Raw genomic sequence first — 24,223 nt, 5'->3', positions numbered from 1 at the left:
GCATGCGCCCTAGGAGCGGGCGAGGGCGGTTGCGGTCGCGCCCTCGGCAACCGTGCGCCGTGGTGTTCCTCCGCAATCCCGTCGGCCCCTCCCGCCGCCGCCCTTCTCCCCGCCCCTTCCAGAAGCCGCCGCGCCGCCTTCCGCCCTCGGCCACTATGGCGGCGGCCGGCCGGCGGCGGCTGCTGCTGGCGGTGCCGTGGCGCTGGCGCTGCAGCCCTCGCCGCGGGAGCGCCGGCTGCCCGCCGGCGGGGCAGGTCCGCGCCGCCTTCCTCCGCTTCTTCCAGGAGCGCTACGGCCACCGCCGCCTGCCCTCGGCCCCCGTGCGGCCCCGCGGCGACCCGCGCCTCCTCTTCGTCAACGCGGGCATGAACCAGGTGCTCCCCCCGCCTCCACCGGCCTGCGTCCGGCCCGGGGCTCCGGCTCTGCCCCGCCTGCGGCTCGCCCCCGCAGGTCCCCTCCACCGGCTTCCCGGGGCCTCCGTGCCCTCGGAGGAACGCGGCCCCTCTCTGGGTGACCCCTTTCACGGAGGTCTCCTGCGGTGGGATGGGCTCCCCCGTGGGCTTACCGCGCCGCTGCCCTCCCGTTCGCCTCTCGTAGCGCCGCGTCCGCGTTGCAGGAGCCCCAGGCACAGCCCCCGGCGCTGGGTGGCACCCAGCGATAGCGGGTGTCTCTCCGCCTTGATCCCTAGTTCAAGCCCATTTTCTTGGGCACGGCGCACCCCCGGAGCGAGCTGGCACAGCACCGGCGGGTGGTGAACAGCCAGAAGTGCGTGCGTGCAGGAGGGAAGCACAACGACTTGGAGGATGTGGGCCGAGATACTTACCATCACACGTTCTTCGAGATGCTGGGGAACTGGTCCTTTGGGGATTACTTTAAGGTGAGGCGATAGGAGCGAACCCTCTCCAGGGGGGAAATGCGGCCTTTCTTTCAGAGCGGTGCTGTAGTTCTGTGCTGTAGTGCCATAGGACTGTCTGCAGAAGGCATTTTGGTAAGCTCCAAACTACTTCTTGGGAGCTCTGTGGCCTGGAGCAGGGGTAGTCAGCTGGTGTGCTGAATCGCTAAGTGTGCCCTGCAGACTCTCAGAGCGCCCAGCCTTTCAAAGCTGTGAACGACACCTACAAATCAAAGATCTCTGTGTGAATGTCAGTGTTGACCATTTAATATGGTGAAAAGAGGTTTCCAGTTCATTTGGTGCTTGTCACCGGAAAGTTTGAAAAGGGAAGTGGGATAAAAGATCCTAGTTGTTTTGCTAGTGAATACATTTTTTTCCTTGGAAAGAAAATAATCCATGTAACTCTTCTGGTAAGCACGTGCATGTAGACCATGCTGTGATCCTGAAGGTCTCCCAACAATTTAGGAATGTCAGTTTTCCACAGGCAGAAGTGAGCTGTCTCACTCGCCTGACCTGCATCCTGCTCTTTGCAATATGCCTTAAAATTGGAAAGGGGGAGAGCAGCTGAAATGAACTTCTTTGGTGTTTGACTGCCATTCTAAAGAGCCTTCCTGCATCGCTGTGCATCCTGGATTACTGTGCTTCGTTTATGTTCCCTGCCTGCTCAGGAGGAGGCATGTAGCATGGCCTGGGAGCTCTTGACAGAGGTCTACGAGATCCCCAGAGATCGTCTCTACGTCACCTATTTCGGCGGAGACTCCTCGTTGGGGCTGAGCGCAGATGAGGAGTGCAGGGATGTATGGCTCCGCCTGGGGTAAGTGTGTTAGAGAAGAGGTTCTGAGCAGCAGGTGCTGACATTTCAGTCTCCATAGTCTCCCATTTGCTCTTTAGTTGATAGGAATCAGATGTAGGGGCCAAAAGTTGTGTTTTAAACTCATTTCATTTCTGGTTTATTTGGGCTGTTAGAATTCAGCTGGGCTCTGAGTGCTCTGGGGCACTTGACCTTTAAGCTGTTTCTCAGATGTTACCAGGCTGGGGGGCTGTGTACCTAAAACTGGCTGGCCTGGATGAAGCGTGTGAAGGATCTCTGATCCTTTGCTTCCTCTCCATCATGAGCTGCGGAGAGTATGTTCTCTGAAAGCTAGCAGTGGCTGCTTCAGTGTGAGGATGAAGCCATTGCAGAGAGCACTGCTGTGCTTTGAGAGCTTGTTCCAGGCTGTATGTGGGCTTTGGACCCAAGGCAGCCAGCTCTGTGCCACTGTTGGTGTTCAGCCTCGTCCACTGTGATCAGGTCTTGGCTCTGCTGGAATTCCCTCCAAGGAGAAAGGCAGCTCCATAGACCCAGTGGAGAGCCTGTCTCTGTCAGCAGGAGCCAGACTGAGTTTGCCAGCTATTCCAGGCAGTGAGTAGGATCATATCTGGTTTGGTCCAGCTTGTTACTGCTAAGGAGAGTAATTCTGTGTGAGCAGAAGCAAAGGAATCCTAATGTGTTTGGTTATTGAGTTTGTAGTTGTCAGAAGGGATTTCTCCCTTCCAACTTTCTCTGGGATCTAGGCTACTATGTGCTTTCTGTGCATGCCCCAGTGCTGCCACCTCTGTTTGCCTTTCCAGGGTGCCTGCCAGTCACGTGCTTCCTTTTCCATTGAAGGACAACTTCTGGGAGATGGGGGACACAGGGCCCTGTGGCCCCTGCACAGAGATCCACTATGACCACGTGGGTGGTGGCAGAAATGCTGCGGCACTGGTGAACCAGGGCAGCCCCGATGTAGTGGAGATCTGGAACCTGGTCTTCATGCAGTATAGCAGGTACCAGGCATCTGGCCTGAGCTCCAGAGCCTTTCCCCCTTGTCTGACTCCAAAATCATACGTGTATAGAATCATAGAATCATAGAATCATTGAGGTTGGAAAAGACCTCTAAGATCGTCAAGTCCAACCGTCGACCCAACACCACCATGCCCACTAAACCATGTCCCCAAGTGCCTCATCTACTCGTCTTTTAAATACTTCCAGGGATGGGGACTCCACCACTTCCCTGGGCAGCCTGTTCCAATGTTTAACCACTCTTTCAGTAAAGAAATTTTTCCTCACATCCAATCTAAACCTCCCCTGCCGCAACTTGAGGCCATTTCCTCTCGTCCTATCGCTAGTTACTTGGGAGAAGAGACCAACACCCACCTCGCTACAACCTCCTTTCAGGTAGTTGTAGAGAGCAATGAGGTCTCCCCTCAGCCTCCTTTTCTCCAGGCTAAACAACCCCAGTTCCCAGTATATTCTCAGACATCTCACTGCTTTCCAGGAGGTGGCAGTACAGGAGCAAGAGGGAAGCTGTGGCTCTTGGTCCCCTTTTCTTTATTTGTCCTGTCCTCCTTCAACCTCTGCTGCCTATTCTCCCTCACTTCTGCATCCCAGAGGTCTCTTGAGGTCTGCAGCAGCCCGGAGAAACCTGCAGAAGGAGGAGAAGGCCTTGGGCCCCTGTTCAGGGAAGGCCTTTTTCCCTACATTACAGTCTATCCTGACTATCTGATGGTCAGATCCTGGCTGCCTGACAGTGCCAAGGCAGGCTGCTGTTAGTCTTGTCCCTGAGCTTCCTTTTGTTGGGTCACCTGCTGTTTCCATCCCCTCTCACTCTCCCATTCTCTTTGACTCACCTGCTCCTTTTCTTTGCCCCTGAACTGACCCTTGCTTCTCTTTTGCCTTTTATTTTTCCTGGCTGGTTGACAGAGAGGTGGAGGGGAATCTGCTTCCCTTGCCGCAGCACCACGTGGATACAGGAATGGGCCTGGAAAGGCTGGTTACAGTTCTGCAGCACAAACGCTCCAACTACGACACAGATCTCTTCACTCCCATCTTGGATGCCATTCACAAGGTGACGGTGCCTCTGCTCAGAGTCACAGCTAAGCAAAAGCTCCTTGAATGCAGACTGCTTGCCTGGTACCATAGTACAACCTTCTCTACACATGTTACTGTGCAGTATTTTGAGACAGGAGGTATGGCCAGCCAGGTCCAGAGCAGCATTCTAGGGAAACTGGAGAGAATTCCAGGTTGGAAATCCACTGGGATATCAGCCCTGCTGATCCATTTTTCCTCCAACGCTTCTTAAATTCCTCAGTGCCAGGGCATTGGCTGACCCATCTTAGGTACAGAAGTCTTGGTATATAATGCTCTGGAAGGATTTAATGAGTACATCTTAGATGCATCTTAGATACATCTTACCTACATCTTAGGTTTGGAGGTAGTTGAGAAGCATGATGTCAAGTGTAGCTGGCTGCCTCTCGCATTGAAACTTTTCCTTCTGCAGCCATTAATTTCTGCTCATCTATCTCCTTACTTTCTCTTTTAGGGCTGCGGGGGGCCCAGATACCAAGGTCTGGTCGGGGATGCTGATGTTGGGCATGTGAATATGGCCTACCGTGTGGTGGCAGATCACGTGCGCACCCTGTGCGTGTGCATCACTGATGGCATCTACCCAGGCCTCTCTGGAGCAGAGTAAGGACATAAGGAAATGGCACGGGGTGGAGGGAGTTAGGTCTAGAAAGGAATATGGACAGCCAGCGGGAGAGGTTCTGGTGTGAGCCCGAGATAGGGAGTGTGTGAGCTTTGGGGAGGCAGGAAGGTGGGAGCCTGGAAGAGGTTCCGATCTGCAGGCCCATCCTTGGATGGGTGTAGAGTGTGGGGAGCAGCTGGCCTGTGTCGGTAGATCAAGCCAGAGGAGCTGTGTCGGTGGTGTGCTGGATGTGGGAGCTGGGCAGGGATGCTCACATGGCTGCCTGGGGAATCCTGCTCTGCTTTCAGACTGGTGCTGCGTCGGATCCTGCGCAGGGCTGTCCGCTTTTGCTCTGAAGTCCTTCATGCTCCACCTGGGCTCCTGGCCTCCCTGGTGCCTACCGTAGTGGAAGTGCTGGTGAGTAAAAACTGCTGCCTTGGGCAAAAAAGAGTATCGCGCATGTCCTATTCAGCCCCATGTCCCTTTCCTGTATGCTGTCAGGAGACAAACTTGGATGTAAAGGAGCTCCAGGAGGGTGTATCTGGTGCTATGCATCACAGCAGTAAAAATCTCTTGTCTCCTGATCATTTGTGATGGGAGGGAGGGGGCCTAGTGTGACCAGTGGTGCAGTCAGCACAAGTGTGTGTGTAAGTGTATGCAAGTGCACATTGTTGTTTCCCGAGGGCAGTGGCTTCCAAGCTGTCATATCTGGTTAAAGCCATCTGAAATTGGTCCCTGTGAGTACTAACAGCGTCCTAAAAGACAATGCTTTCTTCCTATTGTGAACGGATGTGTTTGCCAAGAGATGCTGTCTAGCAGAGGTGGGTCACAGGGAGATAGCCAGGCGATGGCAGCTGTAAATCCACGAGTGATTCTTCCCCTGTGCTTTTGTCCCTGGGACTGTGCACTGGGGCTCCCTTCACACTCACCTGCCTGAGAAACCTCTATAATGCTTGTGGCATGCTGTGAGATCCTTTGAGGAAGATGCTGAGGATGTTATCACTAACTGAGGCTCACTCCACAGGGAGATGCCTATCCAGAGCTGATGAAGAACGCAGACCAGGTGAGCAATGTGGAATCGCCTGGAGAGAAACCCCATCTCTCATTATCTTTGTGAGGCACGGCTCTCAGGGGCAGAAGTCAGCCCTTCCTTGGGACTTAGCTGGAGCAGTTTGCATAGCCTCCTCCATAACCATGTTCTCTTGGGTGGGCTGAGATGTGCTGGGAACATGTTTGTATCCTGGGCACGAGAAGTATCTGTGACAGATTTCCTTGTGGGAGTTCTACTAGATCCTTACCAGGGACTGCTTGTCCTGGTGTAAGGCAGCTATTGCTCTAAAAAAACTAGGGTAGCTTTTTTTGTTGAGTGCAAGTACAGCCTGTCTTAGCCTGGGTACCTTTTATCCAAACTGGATTCATGATTTAAGGCTAGTCCTGGCTTGCTTCTGCTGACAACTGTGACGAGCAATTTCTCTGGCTGTTCCAGCCACGCAATTTTAATTAGGTCATAGACATGAATGTCTGACAGGGAGCATTTGTCAGCCTCCAGCCTTTCCCAGGTGAATGGTCAATATTTCCTTGACAGGAATGGTGATAGGAGGCACAATGACTTTGGCACTGTTTAGTGTTGCATCGGAGCCATGTTGTGATGGATACTTAGAGAACAAAAAGACTGGTTCAGGCAGACACAGCACTCTTGTTAGACACCTGCTTGATGTGCTTTGAGCTGACTGTAGCAGGGACCGCAGTGGTAGCAGGGCTGAGCTGAGCTGGGGAACTCCCTGAGGTGTTGTGGCTAACCCTTCTTCTGATCCTTGGGCAGATCATGGGTATCATCAATGAGAACGAGGCAGCTTTTCTGTCCTCCCTCGAGCGTGGGAGGCGCATCATTGAGCGGACAGTGCAGCAGATGGAGCCCTTCACAAATTTCCCGGGTGAGTCTCCCTCCTCTGACAAGCTGCATTTAAAGATGGTTTGATCCAGGTCCTCACAAGCATTGCAGTCAAAACTGTGGTGGATGTCTGCCTCCCCCACATGTTTTCAGTGACCTTCTAGCAGAGGAGCAGATGTTGCTCCTTTCTTCAGATTGCAATCATTTTCTAGTACTTTGTTCTCACAACAAACTAGGCACCAGGAAAATTAGAAACGTTCCCTTGCTGCTTTATTGACTGATTAACTGGGTCCTTACAAGACACAGCTGAAAGAAGGAGCTCAGGAGCCAACCAGAGCAGCTGCCTGTCTAGATGTGCTGCACTGAATTTTAGCAGGGATGGGGCTGTGGGGCATCATTAATACTCAGTCCCATAAAAGAACAACTGCATGGCTTCTCTTTCTTTCCCCATTACCAGTGCAGTTGCACACAACACAGGTGAATCCAGTTACCAAGGCACACACTAGATTGGTCCCATCCAAGCAAATCTTGAGATGCCTTCACACAGAGTTCATGTCCTTCTTTTTGTCCTACAGTTGAAGTAGCCTGGTCTCTCTATGGGAATTTGGGATTCCCTCTGGATCTGATTGACTTGATGCTTGAAGAAAGGGGAATCAGTTTGGATTCAGCTGCTTTTAATGAACTTGCTCTGGAAGATGCAAAGGTAAGAGGGAGGCTCACATTGTCAGAATAATTCAGAGCCTTCCCTCTCTCCTGTGAGCATGGAGGTGGAATTCCTTTCACTACTGAAGCTCTTCAGATGCACCACAGGGCCATGTGCCTTTTCCCTGAAGGGGAAGTGGGTCTGAAACAGCAGTGGGGTCACAATGCCTTTGCTTGTGGGTGTGGGACTGAGTACTGGCTGGTGATTCTCTTCAGATCAGTAGAAGTGTTTTATGATGCTGACTGTTGCTGGAGTGGAGGTTATCATAGAATTATATAGGTTAGGAGTGTCTTCTGTCAGTCATGTAGTCCAACTCCTCACACAAAGCAGAGCCAGCTTAGCTCAAACAGCAAGTGATTTATGAAGTTTACAAAACCTCCTCAGTCTCTGTAGCGCTGGAAGACTTGCACTGCCCACCCTGTGCAGTAATCAGTTCAAGGTGTTGCTCTCCTGAGCTTTAATGGCCTGGAAGTTTCACAGCTACACAGCAAGCTGTGCTGGGAGGATTGTGTTAGCTGTTGCTTATGGCCTGCCTCAAGGCTAGCACAGGGTGCTATTGAGTGCTTGTGGGGTTTGAAGGAATGGAGTTGGTTTAGCAGTAGCCTCCGTCAGCCTGGATCTAAACAAGCCTTTTCCAGGAAGATCGAAGAAGTTGTTCCTAGCCTTATAGCTCCAGCTATCGGTTTGAGTGCCCCTAGGTATCTACCATCTAACTGTGCCTTTGCTCCGCTGTAGCGGAAGGCTGGTGGCCCACAGGCAGGACACCTGGAGGACTCAAACACGTGCCTTGATGTGCACTCACTGGCTCAGCTGCGGAGCAACGACGTGCCTGCTACTGATGATTCTCCAAAGTACGCCTATACACTTGGGCAGCACGGGCAGTACGGTAAGTGGTGAGGTCCTGTCTGTAAGGCAAGCTCTGCCTGAGGGCGCTGGAATCCCTCACAAGGCTGCTTTTACTGCCTAACGTCATGGATGCAGAACATGTACTTTGTGGTTCAAACCCGTCCACCTTGCTGCTGCGTCTTTTCTCTGCCCCTGTACCTCATCCCAAAGTAGGTGCTTTTCTTATTGCTGTTGGTGTGTCCCCAGGAAGGCTCTGGGCTGGTGACAAGGCTGTGAGCTCTGGGTTGGTATTACTGTGCAGTGGTGAAGCAGGGACTGTCGATTACTGCTAGAGATAACTCTGTCCCTAACAATTAGGCTTCTGGGTGTGAGTGGTGTGAGTGCTGGGGGGAATGAAGAATAATTATGCAAAGGCTTTAGGTAGTTGTTTAAAACAGTGCACTTGCTATTTCTTTGGCAGACCACTAGATGCTAGTGCAGGCTTTTTATTATCTAGGATAACTGGGGTTGCTGATGCTCTAGGGAAAGCATAAAGCTAAACCACAGAGAGTAAGAGGTGGTGTGGCTGTCACAAACAATTAGAGATAGCTGTGTACAGCCAGCTCCCTCTTACCCAGTGTGCTGGGGGCAACCCACATTAAGCGGAAAGTGAGGCAATTCGAACTATGTATACTACAGCAAGAGCATAATGGAGGGGAAAAAACCCAGCAGCGACACTGGATGGAATCTCCAAGCTAGCACTGTCTCACCTTGTCAGTCACTGAATCGTGGAATAATTGAGGTTGGAGGGGATCTCTGGATGTCCAGTCTCTTGATCAAAGGACCATCAGCTTCGCAGTCAGATCAGGTTGCTCAGAGCCTTGTCCATTTAAGTTTTCGGTATCTTTAAGGACAGAGATCCCACAGCCTCTCTGTGCCCTGTTCCAGATCTTTATCACTCTTAGTGTGAAAAGTTGTTTTGCTTATGTACCACCAGAATTTCCTGTACTCTACAGGTAGTCTCACAAATGCTAAATAGGGGTGAATAACCACTTTCCTTGACCTGCTGGCTATGTTTGTGTTCATACAGCCCAGCAGGCAGGCAATCTTCCTTGTTGCAAGGGCACCCTGCTGACTTGTGTTCAGCTTGCTCCTGAGGACCCCAGGGTTTCTGTCAGTCCATTTCTGTAGCCTGCTGAGATGCCTCTGAAAAGCAGCCCTGCTCTTCAGTGTATCAGCCAGTCCCCACAAATTTATTGCCATACACAAGCAGGATATGGGTACATCCCATCTTGTCATGGATAGTCATTAATGAAGATGTTAAATGGTTTGGGCCTCAATATCAGCCACCAAGTAGCTCTACTGGTAACTGAATATCAGTTGAACGTTGAAGCGTTGAGCAGTCCTCTGTGGGGCCGGCTGCCCAGCCAGTTATACACCCACCTTATGGTCCACCTGCCCAGTCCGTGTCACCCAAATTTGGCTTCAAGGAGGCTAGAGGAGCGCATGTCAGAAACTTGCTACGTCAAGGAAGGTGACATCCCTGTCTTCCCTTGTCCACCAAGCCAGTCATCTCTTCATAGAAGGCAGTCAGGTTGGCCAAGCATGCAGTGTAGCAAGATGCAGACATGTATGTGCCACACCTTGCTCTATCAGGCTCATGTGGAGCCAGATTGGGCGTCCCGGCCTGGTTACCTGCTACCCAGCAGGTCTGTCACTGTGTAAGTGAGGGGTGACTTGGTTCCAAATAACAGATCCTTTGTCCTTTCTGCCAATAGCTGTTCCTCTCCTACCAAGGCAAAGGAAAGTGCCAGCTTTCAGTATAGACTGGGTGTTGGCAGGGTTGGCATGGGGAAGTGACCCCTCCTTTCATGTTGCAATCTGACGGGATGTATGCACTAATTGCTGCCATATTCTTCTCCCTGACAGAGTTCAGCCCATGCCAGGCCACCGTCCTGATGCTGTACAGAGATCAGTCTCTCCAGAAGGAGGTTGGGGCAGGGCAGCGCTGTGGTGTCATCTTGGACAGGACTAACTTCTATGCAGAGCAGGGCGGGCAAGCCTCTGACCAAGGCTACATGATACGTTTAGGACAGCAGGTGCGACCTTTTGGTGCCTGAACCCAAGGCTGCCGTGGATACTGAAGCCAGGCAGACTTGCCCAAGTGATGGGCTGTTTTACTACGTTAATTTGCAAGCTACTGACTCTTGACAGTTCTCTTGGCTTTGCCTCGGGGTTGGTGGAGTAAGGGAGAAGCAGCACTAACTTCACAGAGGTGGACCTGCTGCTCTGGTTGTCTTTCTCAGCCCTTTGCAATTTCTCCTTGCTGGTGAATGCTGGAAAGTCGTCTTTAATGTGTTGCACTCTTGCCAGCTGGGGTTGCAATGCAGAGAGAAGACAGTCGATGATCAGAGAGCCCACAAGCTGAGTAACTTGTCTCTGGCCAGTCCTGGATGATTGCAGGCAGTGCCCAACCTGAAACCCAGTGCAAAAACTCGTCCCTCCCAAAAGCATCAGGGAGGACCTCCGCCTCTGCAGCATGTTCTTCAACCTTGCTGGAGGGAGAGCTTTTATCCTTTCCTAGGAAGTTACATGGGGTGCAGCTTTTTCTCCTTCCCACGTTCCAGCTCTTGAGAATCTCCCCTGGTCATTGACGCTGCCTTTTTAGCCTTGCAGAATGTGATAGTGCTTTGCTCAGCACTTCTCCTCAACGTGAAGCAGGGATCAAGTTTCTCTTGCCAGCCCAGTGAGGCAGAAATGGCACTTTGGATACCTGAGACAGGTGCCTTGGCAGTTGCTGTCCATTTTCTCATGGACAAGCATCCTTGCTAGGAAAATTCATCAGCATGGGTGGTGTTGCTGCCCCTCCGCTGCAAGCTGACAGCCTCAACATGTTGTGCAGCGAGTGGCTGGATGCAGGGAAGGCCTGAGGCACTGTGGTTACATTGGCAGTAAGTTTGTCCCTGCTTTTCCTACCCCATCCCTGTCTTTTAGAGATCAATGGGGGTTGTGTTTCCTAGTCAGATCAAGCAGGCACCTAGCACAGGTCTTTGGATGTTCCCTGTGTCCTAACTCATCTTTCTGTCTCTGCTCAGGACATACTCTTCCCTGTAGAATCAGTTTGTCTCTGTGGTGGTTACGTGATCCATGAGGTCACTGCTGTGGAAACCCTGCGTGCTGGGGACCAGGTGCAGCTCTTTGTGGATGAGGTGATAGCTCACTGCTCTTAACCTTTTCCTAGCTTTGCCTTGAGAGTCTTGTGATGTCATGAGTACCCTGGGCACAGCAGAGCCTTATCCCTTGTGTTCCTGAGACTGCTCTTCATTGTGATGTGCAGTGGGAAGGAGACCTCACAAGTAACTCTGTAACCTTCCGTGAGCCATTGGTCTGTCCAGAAGTATCCAGCCTACCCTTTGCTGTTTTACAGAGGTGATCTCATGGGAAAAGAAGTTAAATCTGCCCTTTGACATAAATTCATCTGACAGCTGTGCTGCCCATTGTTTTTCCCCTCCATCTTCTCCCATCCCCTCACATGCAGCCTTTCCCTTATCTCTTCGTGCCATCCCCTGCTCCCCCGAGCTGTGGAGAACCAGTACTCCCTGCCAACTTGTCTGTGCTTTCAGGCCCAGCGGCTGGCCTGCATGACGAACCACACTGCTACACACCTGCTGAACTTTGCGCTCCGCCACGTCCTGGGTGACAACACAGAACAACGAGGGTCCCATGTGACAGCAGAGCAGCTGCGCTTCGACTTTGATACCAAGGTGACTCTGGACTTCTGTTTTTTTGTTCTCAGCAGTACCAACATCCCAGTACTGGCCTTCGCTCCAGGGATTTTTCTCCTCTCACCATAATCTCTCCTTTAGAGACAGGTCATGTTTTATCTGAGCAATGAAACTTGGCCCTCTGGACGTGACTGGCTCTGCTTTGCATTGACCTGACTCTGAGCAGGGCTTGCTGAGGGGATGAATGGGGACTTAGGACTGAAGGAGAAGGACTTAGCAAGGCCAGTGGTCATGGGACTGACCTGAGTAGTGTAAAGGAGTCTTTGAGAGATTCACCAGCTTGGCTATGGCACATACCTGATGTCTGTGCTGGTCATCCAGGTGAGAGGGGTAGGGAACTGAAAGCTGTTGGGTCAGGCTGAGCACTGGCCCTGGTAACCTGTCACTCATTGCAGCATCTCTCTTGAAGAGTTTGGTTGATGCTCTTGGATCAAAAGTCCTTATCCCTCATGGGAGGAAGGGGTGGGAGGGTCATGATGCTCACAATTCCCTTTTACAAGTAGGGAAGATGAGATGCAGGGGGAGAGTGGTGTGCCCAAGCTGAGTTACCTGGGGGCCCCGTCCCAGTTCTCTGTCCTTTGTTCTGTACCTCTCAGAAGGCTTCTCCATAAGGTGGCTGATTTACTTCCTCAGGGCCCTGTGACTGTGGAGCAGCTGCAGCAAGTGGAGCAAGTGGTCCAGGATGTGATCAAACGAAATGAGGTTGTGCATATGGCTGAGGTCCCCCTCACGCTGGCAAGAAGAGTTCAGGGACTCCGTGCAGTGGATGAGGTATGACAGGATGGCAGCGCACATCTTCATGAGCCTTCTCCTTCAGCAGGAATCACCTGGGTCACAAGAGATGTTGATGCAACAGGTTTCTGACTCCCAAAACTCAGGAAGGAAAATAGGACAGAGATGAGATCTCAGGAGCACTGTGTTGTAAAATGTGGAGGCTGGTGATGCATAGGCTTTCTGCTCATTTCTTTGGACCAAAAGCTTGTAGTGTCACCCGATTGTTTCTTTCTCCCCACGGTGGCTGGTTGTGGGGGAGAAGCAGTGCTGCCCCTGACTCTAGGGCTACTCTAGAATAGGGGAAAAATGAGGCAGACACCTGAAGCCATGTAGTTAATCTGTAAGTGCCCCTGAAGGACCATGTTGTTAGCTGCTGATCCCTGTCTCCTCTGTCAGGGGTATCCAGATCCAGTGAGGATAGTATCTCTGGGGGTCCCTGTGGAGAGTGTGCTGACCTGCGACTCTGAGGCTGCAATGCAGACCTCTGTGGAGCTCTGCTGTGGGACGTAAGTGACTTTTACTTGCAGTCAGAAGGTGTGTTTGTGGGCACTGGTGGCTGAGGTAGAGACATTCTTGCAAGCTCCACTCCCTGTCCCTGTGCAACTAAGTTTCCTCACCGGAAAGATTTCGTGAGGACAGGATGGGCTAGTTACAAAGCTTTGGAAGTCCCAGGGTGAGAAAACTTTAATGAAATGCAAAGCATTTTTACTTGCTTCATAGTCTGAAACCAACCTGGAAGCCGCAGGGCGCCAGCAGAGTGTGGGAAGGGGGTGTGTGGCCTGTCACAACAGGGCTTTAGCTTTGGGGTTGCAGGAGGGCTGGGGACCCAGCAGGAGTCTCTGAGACGGTTGTGAGATCTTGAGACCACTCTGATTATTTTAATTAATTATCTTTGCCCTCTTCTGCTTTTAGCAGAAATGAGAGTAGAAGAAGAGTTAATCAATCTTAGGACAATGCCGACACAAAAAAAAACCCACGTAGGAATAAACTGGCTTTCGAGCAGATAAGCTGAAAATGAGCAAGTTTCTAGTCATGAGATCATTCTTGTGGGAGTAGTGGGACAAGAAACTGCATGGGAGTGGAGATGATCAATTCTTGTGAAGCTGTCTGAAATTACTTGTTACTCGTGGTAACAGAACCTGAGACACTGTAGTTGTTTTCTTATCCAGTGTTGAATAGCCAAGAAGGAAAGGGGAGGTTGTCAGTGCCCTGTGACTGCACAACTACTCTGTGACTGGAGTCTACTGGCCAGTCTGTGAGCTGGCCTGACAGAGTGGTGGAGTTGGAGGAAAAAAATTACTTTCTGCAAGGTTCAGTAGCAGCTGAGTAGAAGAGAAGAATCCCAATTCATCCCACTGCTGAAGGAAAGGAGAGGAAGGCAAGGCAGAACTTGGCTGTTATGCGCCATTTGACAGCAGCCTGCTGGGCAAGTAGCACAGAGGTTCCTCTGGAGTAGCCTCAACTCTGCTGTCTTGTGCCTGACAGGGTACCATCAGGATTTTAGGGATGGGAAGGGATTGAAGCTATTGGGATTGGGGAGGGGCTGTTGGACTTGGGACTTGTCTAAAAGGAAAGCAGGCGTCCTGATTTCTGTTCCCAGAGAGCAGCTTGTTTTCTTTCCTGTTCTCTGCTGACTTTGCAGCCACCTTCTACAAACAGGAGCTATGGAAGATCTGACCATCATCAGTGAGCGTCAGCTTGTTAAAGGGATTAGCCGTGTCATTGCAGTGACAGGGGGACAAGCCAAAAAGGTAAGAAAGGAGGAACTGAGATTTCTGCCGTGTCAAGGCAATGCCAGAAGGACCCAACTTTGTAGGTTCCTGCTTAGACAATTATCTTCCCCCTGCTTTGGCTGGAGCCTCCCTGCTATGCCTGATCTGGCTTCCTCCTTCACCCCTGGACCCAGCTCTGCTGCCGTACCTCATTATTCACCTCCACTCCCCCCGTCTAGTCTCCTGTCTCCTTGACCTTCGTTCCTCCCCTCAGACCCCCTTTTCCAAGATGCGAACTTGGCACAAAATATCAGGAAGTCCCTAGACTTTAAATTTCAGTCCCCAGGTAGGTATTTAAAGGTGTGATCCTTTGTGCTTTGGTTTCACCTCCTGCTCGCCTCCTGCCTATCACAGTTGGATTTGCACTTTATGGTTATAGGGCTCTGGCCTCATTCTTACAGCCCTTTTGCTTCTTTTCTTTAGTCTTTTTCCTGCTAAACTGTGGTTCTGGTCTGTATGGGTCTGTATAAAAAGTAAGCAACCTATTATTGTGTCTGTGAGATCGCTCTGTCCTTTGAATATCTGGAAGTTTCAGGGGCCCTGCAACCTTGCCCACTTCCTTTAAGGCTGCAGTCAGCATAGAGTGACTCGCTGTCAGTGGAACTGGGAAAACTAAAGGCAAAGCCCACCCCTGCAAATCCGTTGCTTTTTGGACGGCTGTCCCCTGTGCATCTGTGTCCCTAGCAAGGCTTTTCATGGTGCAGAGGAATGAAAAGCTGCAGGGCACATCTGCATGCTTTGCTGGAAGTGCTGGCCTGGAAAGCCCCCAAGAGGAGCTGTATGCATGTGTTAAATCAGACAAGGGAGACTGCAGGCATGAGGGAGTGACTTGAAACAAGGGATGTGTATCCTAGCCGGGCAGAGGAGTCCTCACTGTCCACAATTTTTCTTATATACTCTCTGCTGTCCTGGTCTAAAGTCTAGCGGGACCATCATGGGCACAAAGATCTGGCAGAGAGGAAATGCTCCAAACCATAAGGATTTTCACTGGTGAAAAAAGCTTGTATTAGCTTTTTTATTAACGGTAGTATTAGTGTTGGGGAAAGCAATAAGAAATGTACCAAGACCAGCTGAACTGGTCCTCAGGAAATGTGCTTGAACAGCTAATGAGTTTTCTTTAGGTTTAGTGATTCTTTTGTTTCTTCAGTCATTTGTTTCAAGATTGCATTTGCTAATGAAAAAAGAGCACTAAGAAATAAACGAGGCTCCCAAGTTTTTCTCATTGAAATCCTGATGATTTGGTGTGAGATACTGAGGAAACATAAATGCACGACAGCTTGGTCCCCTGGGTGTGACCATCTAGTGTTGGTTGCAAATCTAGAGAGGAACGTTCTATTCCAAAGTCTCTTGGGGACAGTCATTCTTAAAGCCTCTGTCTGTAGGTGTCTTCCCACTGGATCCTGAGCAGTACTTCAGTGATTATGACCCTGCTGCCTCCCCACTTTCTCCATTCCCATTCATTCTTTATGTTGCTGCATTTGAAGCATTCTCTCCCTCCTTCTCTCCAGGCCCGGGAAGTAGGCCAGTGCTTGGCTATGGAAGTGGACTCTCTCTCCTTACGAATGAAGCAGAGGAGCACCTCTATTCCTGAGATGCAGAAACTCTCCAAAGAAGTGGGCCAGTTGACCAAAGTAAGGATTACACTCCTGTACAGAAAGATCCCAGCGTGGGCTCTATACGCTTGAGGCACATGACTTCTTCCCTACCAGGTTCACATCTTACCATGGTCAACAGCAAGGGCATGTTGCTACCTGCTGGTGCCACTTTGGTCGCAAAGATTTCAACTAGTGTCTAGCTGCCTCTGTTGCAGATGACCTACTGCCAGAGGGAATGTGGGAGAAGACAGTGGTGGGGAGGGTAAAACAGTGAAAAAGGGTTCCCAGGCTCTTCCCCAGGCTTTAGATGCCCAGCTGAAAAGAGAAAGCTACATGCCACGTTGACTGGCTGGCCTGATCACACAGGAGTATAGGAGGGTCTAGGAAGAGGCCAGGCTCCAGCCTGACCTCCCAGAGAACGAGCAGTTTATTTCTAGGTACATTTTAGTATCCTTACACAGCAAATTTTCTTGCAGGTGTTGGCTAGCACTGCAGTGCCCCAGTGGCAAAGAAAAGAACTACAGACTATCCTCAAAGCACTACAGCGAACAGCCAACACGGCCATCAAGAAACTGGAGATGCAGCAGGTATTGTGGCAGCAGCACACTCACTTGCAGCCTGCTAATAGCACTGTGTGGCATACACCAGTGGACCAGCAATACAAGCCCTGTGTTGGGTTGATTTCACTGGCATTAACCAGGGCCATCATTTAAAATGTAGTGAATGACTGACTGGGCTTTTGGCACCTGCAGAATCGCCATGTCTCTCTGCCTGTGAGGATGGAGAGCCCCATTATCAGCACTCTTGGCAAACACCAACAGGTGGATAGGCATCACTTTGCTGTTCATACATGGAGAAGATGAGGTGGCCCTGAAAACGGCCTTTACAAGGTCATGCAGTAAGACAGTGGCAGGACAGAGCCTTTCTCCAGCCATATGGATATTGCTCTGGCTTCCCACTGTATTTGTGTCTTGCTAATTTACATGATTACATTAAAACCCCCTTGGAAATGCTTATTTGTGACTTAGTGTTCTCAGCAAGAACTATTCTTTTCTTAAAATAGGAGCATTTTGCCACAGGAGCTTGCCTGAGACATATGGCAATGTGTAGGTCTAGGAGAGAGGCTGGGGACTGAACGGGTCACTGTCTGTTCCACTTTTGAAAGGGGTTCATCTCTACTTGCTTTTGAGGAAGGAGGGTTGTACAGGTCTTCATGTGGAGATTTCAGTCTGCCGGTCTTACTTCTGCTAACATACATCCCCCCTCTATCCCACAGAGCACTTCCATTCCCTATGTACGTATGTTGCATACATATATCCCCATTCAGCCCACGCTGTGTCACCTGTAGCCCCTCAAGCGCTGTGTGTTTCCTCCTCCAGGCTGCAGAGAAGGCACAAAGCCTGCTAGCAAAACATTGCAACCAACCTGTCATCATTGATACCGTCCCAGCTGACTCCCTCTCCGTGAGTAATCCGCCTTACTTGTTGGCCCAGCGGTACCTCAGGTGCTGCATACAGTAAGAGGGAGCTCCTGGGCACGTTTTCTGCTGCATGCCAGTTTCCTTTGCTGTAGCCTGACCCCTCTTCTCCCTGCCTCTCCTAGATCCTAATGAAGGTAGTGAACCAGCTGTGTGACAAGTCTCCTGGCACATCAGTCCTGCTGCTCAGCCCTCAGGTTTCTGGTGAGGTGCTCTGTGCCTGTCAGGTGTCCAAGGTAAGCAGAACCCTGGTAGAGACACGGGGAACCTGCCTACAAAGGGAGACTGGACCCACTGCTCAGCAGGTCCCAGTTGAGGCTTTTCCTGGGATTCTGCCCAGTGTTGGTGGTTAATCACACAGGGGTAGGACCTGAGATGACCATACTGGGACCAGATATGCTTTCAGTCTTTGCTGGGCCCAGATATCCCTGGATCCTCCAGGCCGTGTTTGCCCAGGGGCAGGACACAGCATTAACATGTAAGCTCAGCCTTTGCGGTCCTCGCAGTCATGACTGCTTCAGGTTAGTGAGGACCTAGGCTGGGTGAGGAGAGAACGTTGTTACCTTTCTTCCTCCAGACTGCAGAGTGCTCCACAGTCCAAATTACTTTGCTCTGTGTCTCTTCCCCAGAATTGCCTCCCTGTGTTCTCCGCAGCTGACTGGGCCGTGGCTGTCTGTACGCAGATGGAAGGGAAGGCAGGAGGCTCTCCCATCGTTGCTAAGGGCAGTGGAAATGCCAAGGGCATGCAGGGAGCCCTGACTACTGCACTGGAGTTTGCTCAGAGTAAACTCTGAAATAATTGAAGCTTTGGTGGCAGGACAGCTGTATGCAGGCCAGCTGCAAGCTATGTGGACACTTGATGCAGAGCACATGTTATACTCTGCTGATCTGAAAGGTTTAGCAGCTCCCACACTGAACATTGCTGCAACCGCTGCATTGGAGCATTTGGCTTCTGGCCATCGGGGATCAGCAGAGACCCTGCTCCTGATCCCACTGACAGAACGATGCTGCCTGTTCTCAGCACGGACATACGGAGACTGAGCCTCGGAAAGCACCAGTTTCAGCAGCAGATCCTACTTCTTCTGGAACAGTGCAGTTCTTGCCACAAGACCAGCACCAAGAGTCTCCATGAGAGCATGGGGAGATGGTACAGTGTTATTCTAAAGCCATTAAATGGTAGAGAGTGTTTGATGTTTCTTGTTAGCTGCATCTTTTTTTTTTTTTTTTTTTTCTGCTCTGTTCTGGCAAAGGGGTTTGTTCTGTCCCTGCAGCCCCACAAGTCAGCACACACTATTGTAAGCAGTCCCATCCTACTGCAGAACTCAGGACACCCCTCTGATTAAAAATGCTACTATAATTTAGAAATGGGGAGAGAAGTTTCGTCCCCCCTGCCTGTGGGCTCAGCTTTTTCAGCCTATGCCTGTTAGGCTATGCAACGAGTAGTGCTAAAGCCAGTCCTCGGTACTGAAGCACGGAGGGAACAAAATCATCCCAGCTTCCACCTCTTTGCTTCGGATGAATGTTCTTATCCTTGTTTCCTCCTGCTACTCCCTTGTAACTCCTTCCTTCTCACACTGCCTCCTGGCTTCTTACTTACGAGCACCTACCTAAAAACCACCATGGATCTGCTGAGTTGTGTGAATGGGGACTGTTGCTGTGTTGCAGCGTGGAACTCCCTGCAGCGGGACGCTTAGCCTTGAGGTGAGCAGGTCTCCCTCCTAAACTGGTTGCTTTTCACAAGTGCTAGCAGACGCAGCAAACTCAACTCGTAAAGACATTTCAGACTTCACTGTTAGAGTGATGTCTAGAGCTCTTAGCCAAAGCACCATTATTTTAGATACTGTATTGACCTAAATAAAGAGAGATCACAAATGGTAGCTGATGCAAAGGTGCAACAAGATAGTGATACAAGCAGGTTTCACCCTGAGAGCAGCAACGGCAGCCTGACAGGTGAATTTCACCAGCCGGTAGGGTTGCCTGGCACTGTGGAGGGAGGTGGAGGAGGCAGTAGCTGCATGCTTTTGGGGAGAGGGGGAGGAGGGCTGGAAGCACAGTGATGCTGGTGGATGGGGAGCAGGAAATGGCTGTCACATAGATAAGGATTGGTGAAGAGTATGTAGTGGGGAACGGCCCAGTTCCCTAATGAGAGACTTCCTCCACTTTTCTTAGTTGTCTGCGTGAGGGGGAGAGAGTGAATAGCTGCTGTGAGCAGAGCCTGTTCTCCCTCCTTTCTTCAGTGAACAGCTCACCTGGGCAAAAAGGGAAGTGGTCCTACAGGCATCGCTAGAGGACAAGGGGTTTTCTTCCCTGTCCAGCCCAATATCTCGTATGTGGTCCCTAAGGCTCCTCATCTTTGCAAAGTGCCAGGAAGCTGGTTTTGTGCTTGGCTAAGTGCCTGATACAAATATGAGGACCTGGAGGCAGAAGGAATGGGGAGCCTTTAGGGGCTGGTGGTGCTCCCTGCTATCTTCCTCTGCTCCCCTAAAGCACTGACGGCCACAGTTGCAGCAGGACTGCAGACCTTATTCATGCAGTAAATGCTACTTCCAGCCAGAGAACTTAAAGCAGGGCTTGTTGTAATGGGGGCTATGAGCCAAGGTCCCTGGGCATCTGCCCCTGCTGCCAAGAGTTCAGCCATCAGAGGGGTGCACGGGCCCCTTTCTTTCATCACCCTGCCAGTGGGGCAGGTTGCTGCTCACTGCAGACCCTGCCTGCGTTCCCATACGTTGCAGCAGAGCAGCTCAGTGCTTTCTCAAATTTCTTTTCATTTCTGGATGCAGAGGTGCTGATGGTGCTCATAACATCTCTGCAAGGAACCTGAGCGCAGGGGAGAGCTGGAACATCCAGGCCAGTGCTTTGGGGACCTTGTGACAAGGCTGGTAGGGTGCTGGAGAGGGTGCGTGGAGTCCCAGGGGATGGTTTGTGCTGTCAGTTGAAAGCAGCGTTGGTGCATGGTGTTGCACAGCAGCTATGTTTCACTTGGGCCACAGCAGTACCAGATGCGGGGAGGGGAAGGGGTGCTCTGTCTTATTGGGAAAGTGCTTTCTCGGGGTGCTTTGGTGTTACTGTATTAATAGCTTCTACAGGAGATGATGTCTCCTTTCGGTATTGGAGAGTAGGTGTGAGAAGGAGGAGGAGAGGAATGCTCGGTTGAGCTGCTTCTGCACCGTGCTCCAAAAGCAGAGCCTGAGCTTGCCAGCAGCAGCCTTAAGAAATTAACCCCCTTCGGCCTGACTTTTTAGCTTAAAAAACGCTGACCCCTTGTACACTTTTGCCTAGCCCCTTAAGGGGTAGGGGTCTGTGCGCTGACCTTCAAGGTAATGCCTTAACTGATGGGGAAGTTGAGCCCCCCTCGTCATTCCCCTGGAGGGCCAAGGGCTGCTGCTGCAGAGGCAACCGGAGTAGTGGCCCTTGGGGCCACTGGAAGGAGGTCCATCCCCGCTGTGGGAGCTGTTGGGCTCTCAGCACTGTGCGGTGAGCGAGCAGCAAAAGCCTGATGGCTCAGCACCCCAGCTCTGCTCTCCACCTCCCATGTCCCATGGGAAAAGTGGCTCCCTGCTCTCAGGGTGACAGACCCAGCCCTACAGTGAGAAGTAAGCCCCCATCCCCCAAGCAGGGGCACTAGGGGAAGGCTTAATGATCCTGCAGCCAATTCCAGGCCATTTGGGGAACCGAAATGTGTTGGTTACATGACAGTAGTTACAGCTTGGCCGAGCGATGGTGGAAGGTGGGCAATGCGAAAGGCCCACCACAGCCTTACACTGCATGCACGTCAGCCAGCAAGGGTTATAGGGCTCCTAAAGCAGAGTAGGGGTGTCAATCTGGCCATCCTACGTAGGGTCTGTGGGTGGTCTCAGGTGACCTCTGCAGCCAGGCTTTCCAGAAGGCGGCCTAGAGGCGCTGAGGCTGCTGAGGACCAAGTCCCACAGCTCATCAAACAGCTCTGGAGGTGGTAGCAGCACATCTTTGAGCAGGGAGCACTCGGCCACCTGCACAGCCCTCCCCAGCTCAGGCCAGTCCTATACCATCTCCACACCAGTTTGGTACCCATGTTCCTCAGCTTCTGCACCTCCAGCTGGAACTGCAGCCCCTTCTCTACATCTGCAGCAGCCCCTGCACTGTGGGGTGCTGCATCTCCTGCATCTCCTGCACCACCTTCCTACAAATGTTAAAAACCACCTGGTCAGCGAGCAGGGCTGCAGCCTGCTGCCTCAGCCAGGACAGTCTTGGGGGGACCTTTGAGCTCAGAGCCCATTTTCTTTCTCCTCCTTTGCTGCTCTTGGCCTTTCTGGGCATGAAATTCAGTATTTCCTTTCCTCTTTCTGAGCCTGCAAGGATTTATGTGGGTCATCAATGAGGTCACAGCATAACCAAGTCATGATCTTGCTAGATCTCATAAGCTCAGTAGCACTAAACCTGCTCTGTAATTGAAGGAGAAAAAGGACCTTATCCTACCAAAGGGTAGTTTTGTGGAGGCATCTGTGGTGCCCATATCACCCCGGGCTGGTAAAGTAGGTTGCTGCAGTAGAAATGCTGGGTTTTGAGCCATGGCCGTGCCAGGCCATCACTGATCCTGGGAGACAGCATTTCCTGCTGTTCTCCTGGCGAACCCCTAGTGCACAGACTTACGTCCCATCCTCCCCTTTCCCTGCCACAGAAGGACAACGCATTCGCATCCTGTGCCGCAGCCGCAGTAGCTGCCACGTTTCTGCCTGGGACACCCTGTGTTTCAGTGGCAGGTCAAGCGATGCTCAGCTGGGAGAGCTTGGGGGAATGAAGCACAAGTTTTAATATAGGTCTCCAGCCAAAATAGCAGCCTACATTCCCTTACAGTCATCTAAGGTGTAAGCAGTACCCTGGGCACACATTTGCAACTCCAAACACATGCACGCAGAAGGGACGGCAGGAAGCGGGAAACTAATTAAAGAGATGATGGTTTTTTTGCTGTGAACAGGTGCTGTCAGGTTGGCAACACCTCCATAAGTCCAGATGGACCCCGAGGTCCCTTAAGGGCACGTGCAATGCAAGGGTTTGCCAGTCCCAATCCCAAGCAACTACCTGACTTTGGCAAAAGGGGAGCAGAAAGTACACGCTTGTCTCTTCTCGCCCGCTTTGCTCCAGGAGCTTCGCTCTCAATAGCCTGGGCTGCAGAGTGAGAGGATGGCACACAGCGCCTGCAAGAAGCCCAGCTCTCCCTAGGCACCCCTGCCGCCTCCAGCCCTGTGGCTGGCTGCTGTAGGGACCCGAGGCTCTGCACCCTGGGTCCCATGGGACTCCCTTCAGGAAGGTGCTGGGATCATAGTGGTGGTAGCGGATGCCAAACGCATGCTGAGCCACAGGCTCAAAAGCCATGGGGCTTGGTTCCTCGTGGCTGGAGCTGAGCATCTCCCAGAGACACTGAACGTAACGCAGCATGTCCAAGCGGAGCTCTGCAGGGAGGGAGAGCAGCTCAGGGGCTGGTGCAGGGAACCAGAGCGCAGCTCCTCCCCTGCTGGGACATCTCATCCCTGCCACCAGTGTCTGCAGGAGGTAGCCAGTGGGCCACGAGGAGCAGCTGGGGTCTCCCCAGCACCCATCGGCCACCACTACCCCACCTTGCCCCAGGGATAGCAGCAGTAAGCACTCTCCCAGCATGCAGCCGAGCATGGCACTGAGCCCCGCCGGTCCCAAGGCTGAAGCGCAACCCCAGGGACCAGCTCACCAGCAGGTAGAAGCAGCAGATCCCCTGCACACACGGGGACAGCCTCGCACACCAGCACATGCCTCCCAAGCACCCACTGTAAGGATTCACACCTGCACTTACACAGATCTCCCTTCACACGATTTCAGGTGTGATTTCCCTCACATCAGCTGGAAACACTGGCACAGGTTGCCCAGAGAGGTGGTAGATGCCCCATCCCTGGAAACATTCAAGGTCAGGCTGGATGAGTCTTTGAGCAACCTGATCTAGTTGAAGATGTCCCTGCTCATTGCAGGGGGGTTGGAGTAGGTGACCTTTAAAGGTCCCTTCCAACCCAAACTGTTCTATGATTCTATGATTCTGTGTGCGTAGTGATAGTGTGCACTGAGCCAGTCACTTCACACATATACATGTGTAACCCAGAAACCCACACATCCACGTATGTGTGGGTTTCTGGGTTACACTTGTAGGCTCTCACCATCACATTGCCCCCATGCGGGCTCCCCGCTCCTGCAGCAGCCAGGTGCCCACGTCGAGCAGCACCCACGCATGGGCAGCTGCTACACAGCACGCACAAGGCTGCAGTGGTGAACCCATGAACCCAGAACACTCGTGGCAAGGCAGAATGTCCCATCCCTCGGGAGCAGGTCAGGGCCACTTTGAGCTGGTGATGCCACTCATCTTCTGCATCCCAGCTGCCTGGGAAAGGAGGGGGTGGCTCTGTACTAGAGGCATTCAGCTGAGGGACAGGCAGCGTGTAGGGCATGCAAGCAGGTCAGGAGCAGCCCCTAGGCCTGGCGATGAGGGGCAGGGGGTCTCTGAGTCCCCAACTCCCAGGGAGCATTGCTGGGGAAAGAGCCGGGCTTACACCGCAGCGGACTGCCGTCTGCAGCAGTGTGCCAAGAGCCCGCGGAGGCAGGAGAGGCATTTCACGGGGAATCCCAGCAGCTCGCCTTTGCTGCCCGCCCTTCACGGCCAGCCAGTTCCCCGTGCAAGAGCGCTGGTGCCTTGCAGTCAGCTCCTCAGCTTGGATTGCAGCTGGCGTTTCCCTGCCTGCTTGCTGAGGGAAGCGGTTTGCTCGGCTGCAACCCAAGCTCCTCTCTCCTCCAGAAAGTGCTGGGAAAACCCCCAGGGCTGGGAGAAGGACTCTGCTCCCCCTCCATCCTCCCCACCACCAGCGCCATCACCATCCCGACTGCCGTCAGGAGCACCCTGCTACTAAGCCCACCCTCCTGACCGGGGCGCAGCCCACTGGAAGGAAATCAAGGGATGAATTTTGATTGATTTATGCCATTCTGGGTCTTAGTCTACCAGAGGGTGACTGTTGGGGGCCCAGGATGTCAG

General features: G+C 52.1%; 1 protein-coding gene across 1 annotated transcript; it reads left to right on the top strand.

Annotated features, from left to right (window-relative positions):
* The first annotated feature begins 155 nt into the window (after positions 1-155).
* Positions 156-18,390, top strand: AARS2 (alanyl-tRNA synthetase 2, mitochondrial). Its single transcript, XM_076334363.1, has 22 exons — positions 156-374; positions 689-877; positions 1,561-1,706; positions 2,504-2,698; positions 3,615-3,759; positions 4,234-4,379; positions 4,686-4,794; positions 5,402-5,440; positions 6,200-6,311; positions 6,844-6,971; positions 7,707-7,857; positions 9,726-9,895; positions 10,892-11,005; positions 11,420-11,560; positions 12,215-12,352; positions 12,752-12,861; positions 13,998-14,106; positions 15,636-15,758; positions 16,199-16,309; positions 17,102-17,185; positions 17,325-17,435; positions 17,829-18,390. The coding sequence occupies exons 1-22, from the start codon at positions 156-158 to the stop codon at positions 17,991-17,993; spliced, it is 2,955 nt and encodes a 984-aa protein (XP_076190478.1). The 3' UTR covers positions 17,994-18,390.
* The last annotated feature ends 5,833 nt before the right edge of the window (positions 18,391-24,223 follow it).

The sequence above is a fragment of the Aptenodytes patagonicus genome, chromosome 3 (genome assembly GCF_965638725.1).
Source record: "Aptenodytes patagonicus chromosome 3, bAptPat1.pri.cur, whole genome shotgun sequence".
Classification (NCBI taxonomy): domain Eukaryota; kingdom Metazoa; phylum Chordata; class Aves; order Sphenisciformes; family Spheniscidae; genus Aptenodytes; species Aptenodytes patagonicus.
Note: the sequence above shows the minus strand (reverse complement) of the source record. Positions and strands in the feature narration are given on the sequence as shown.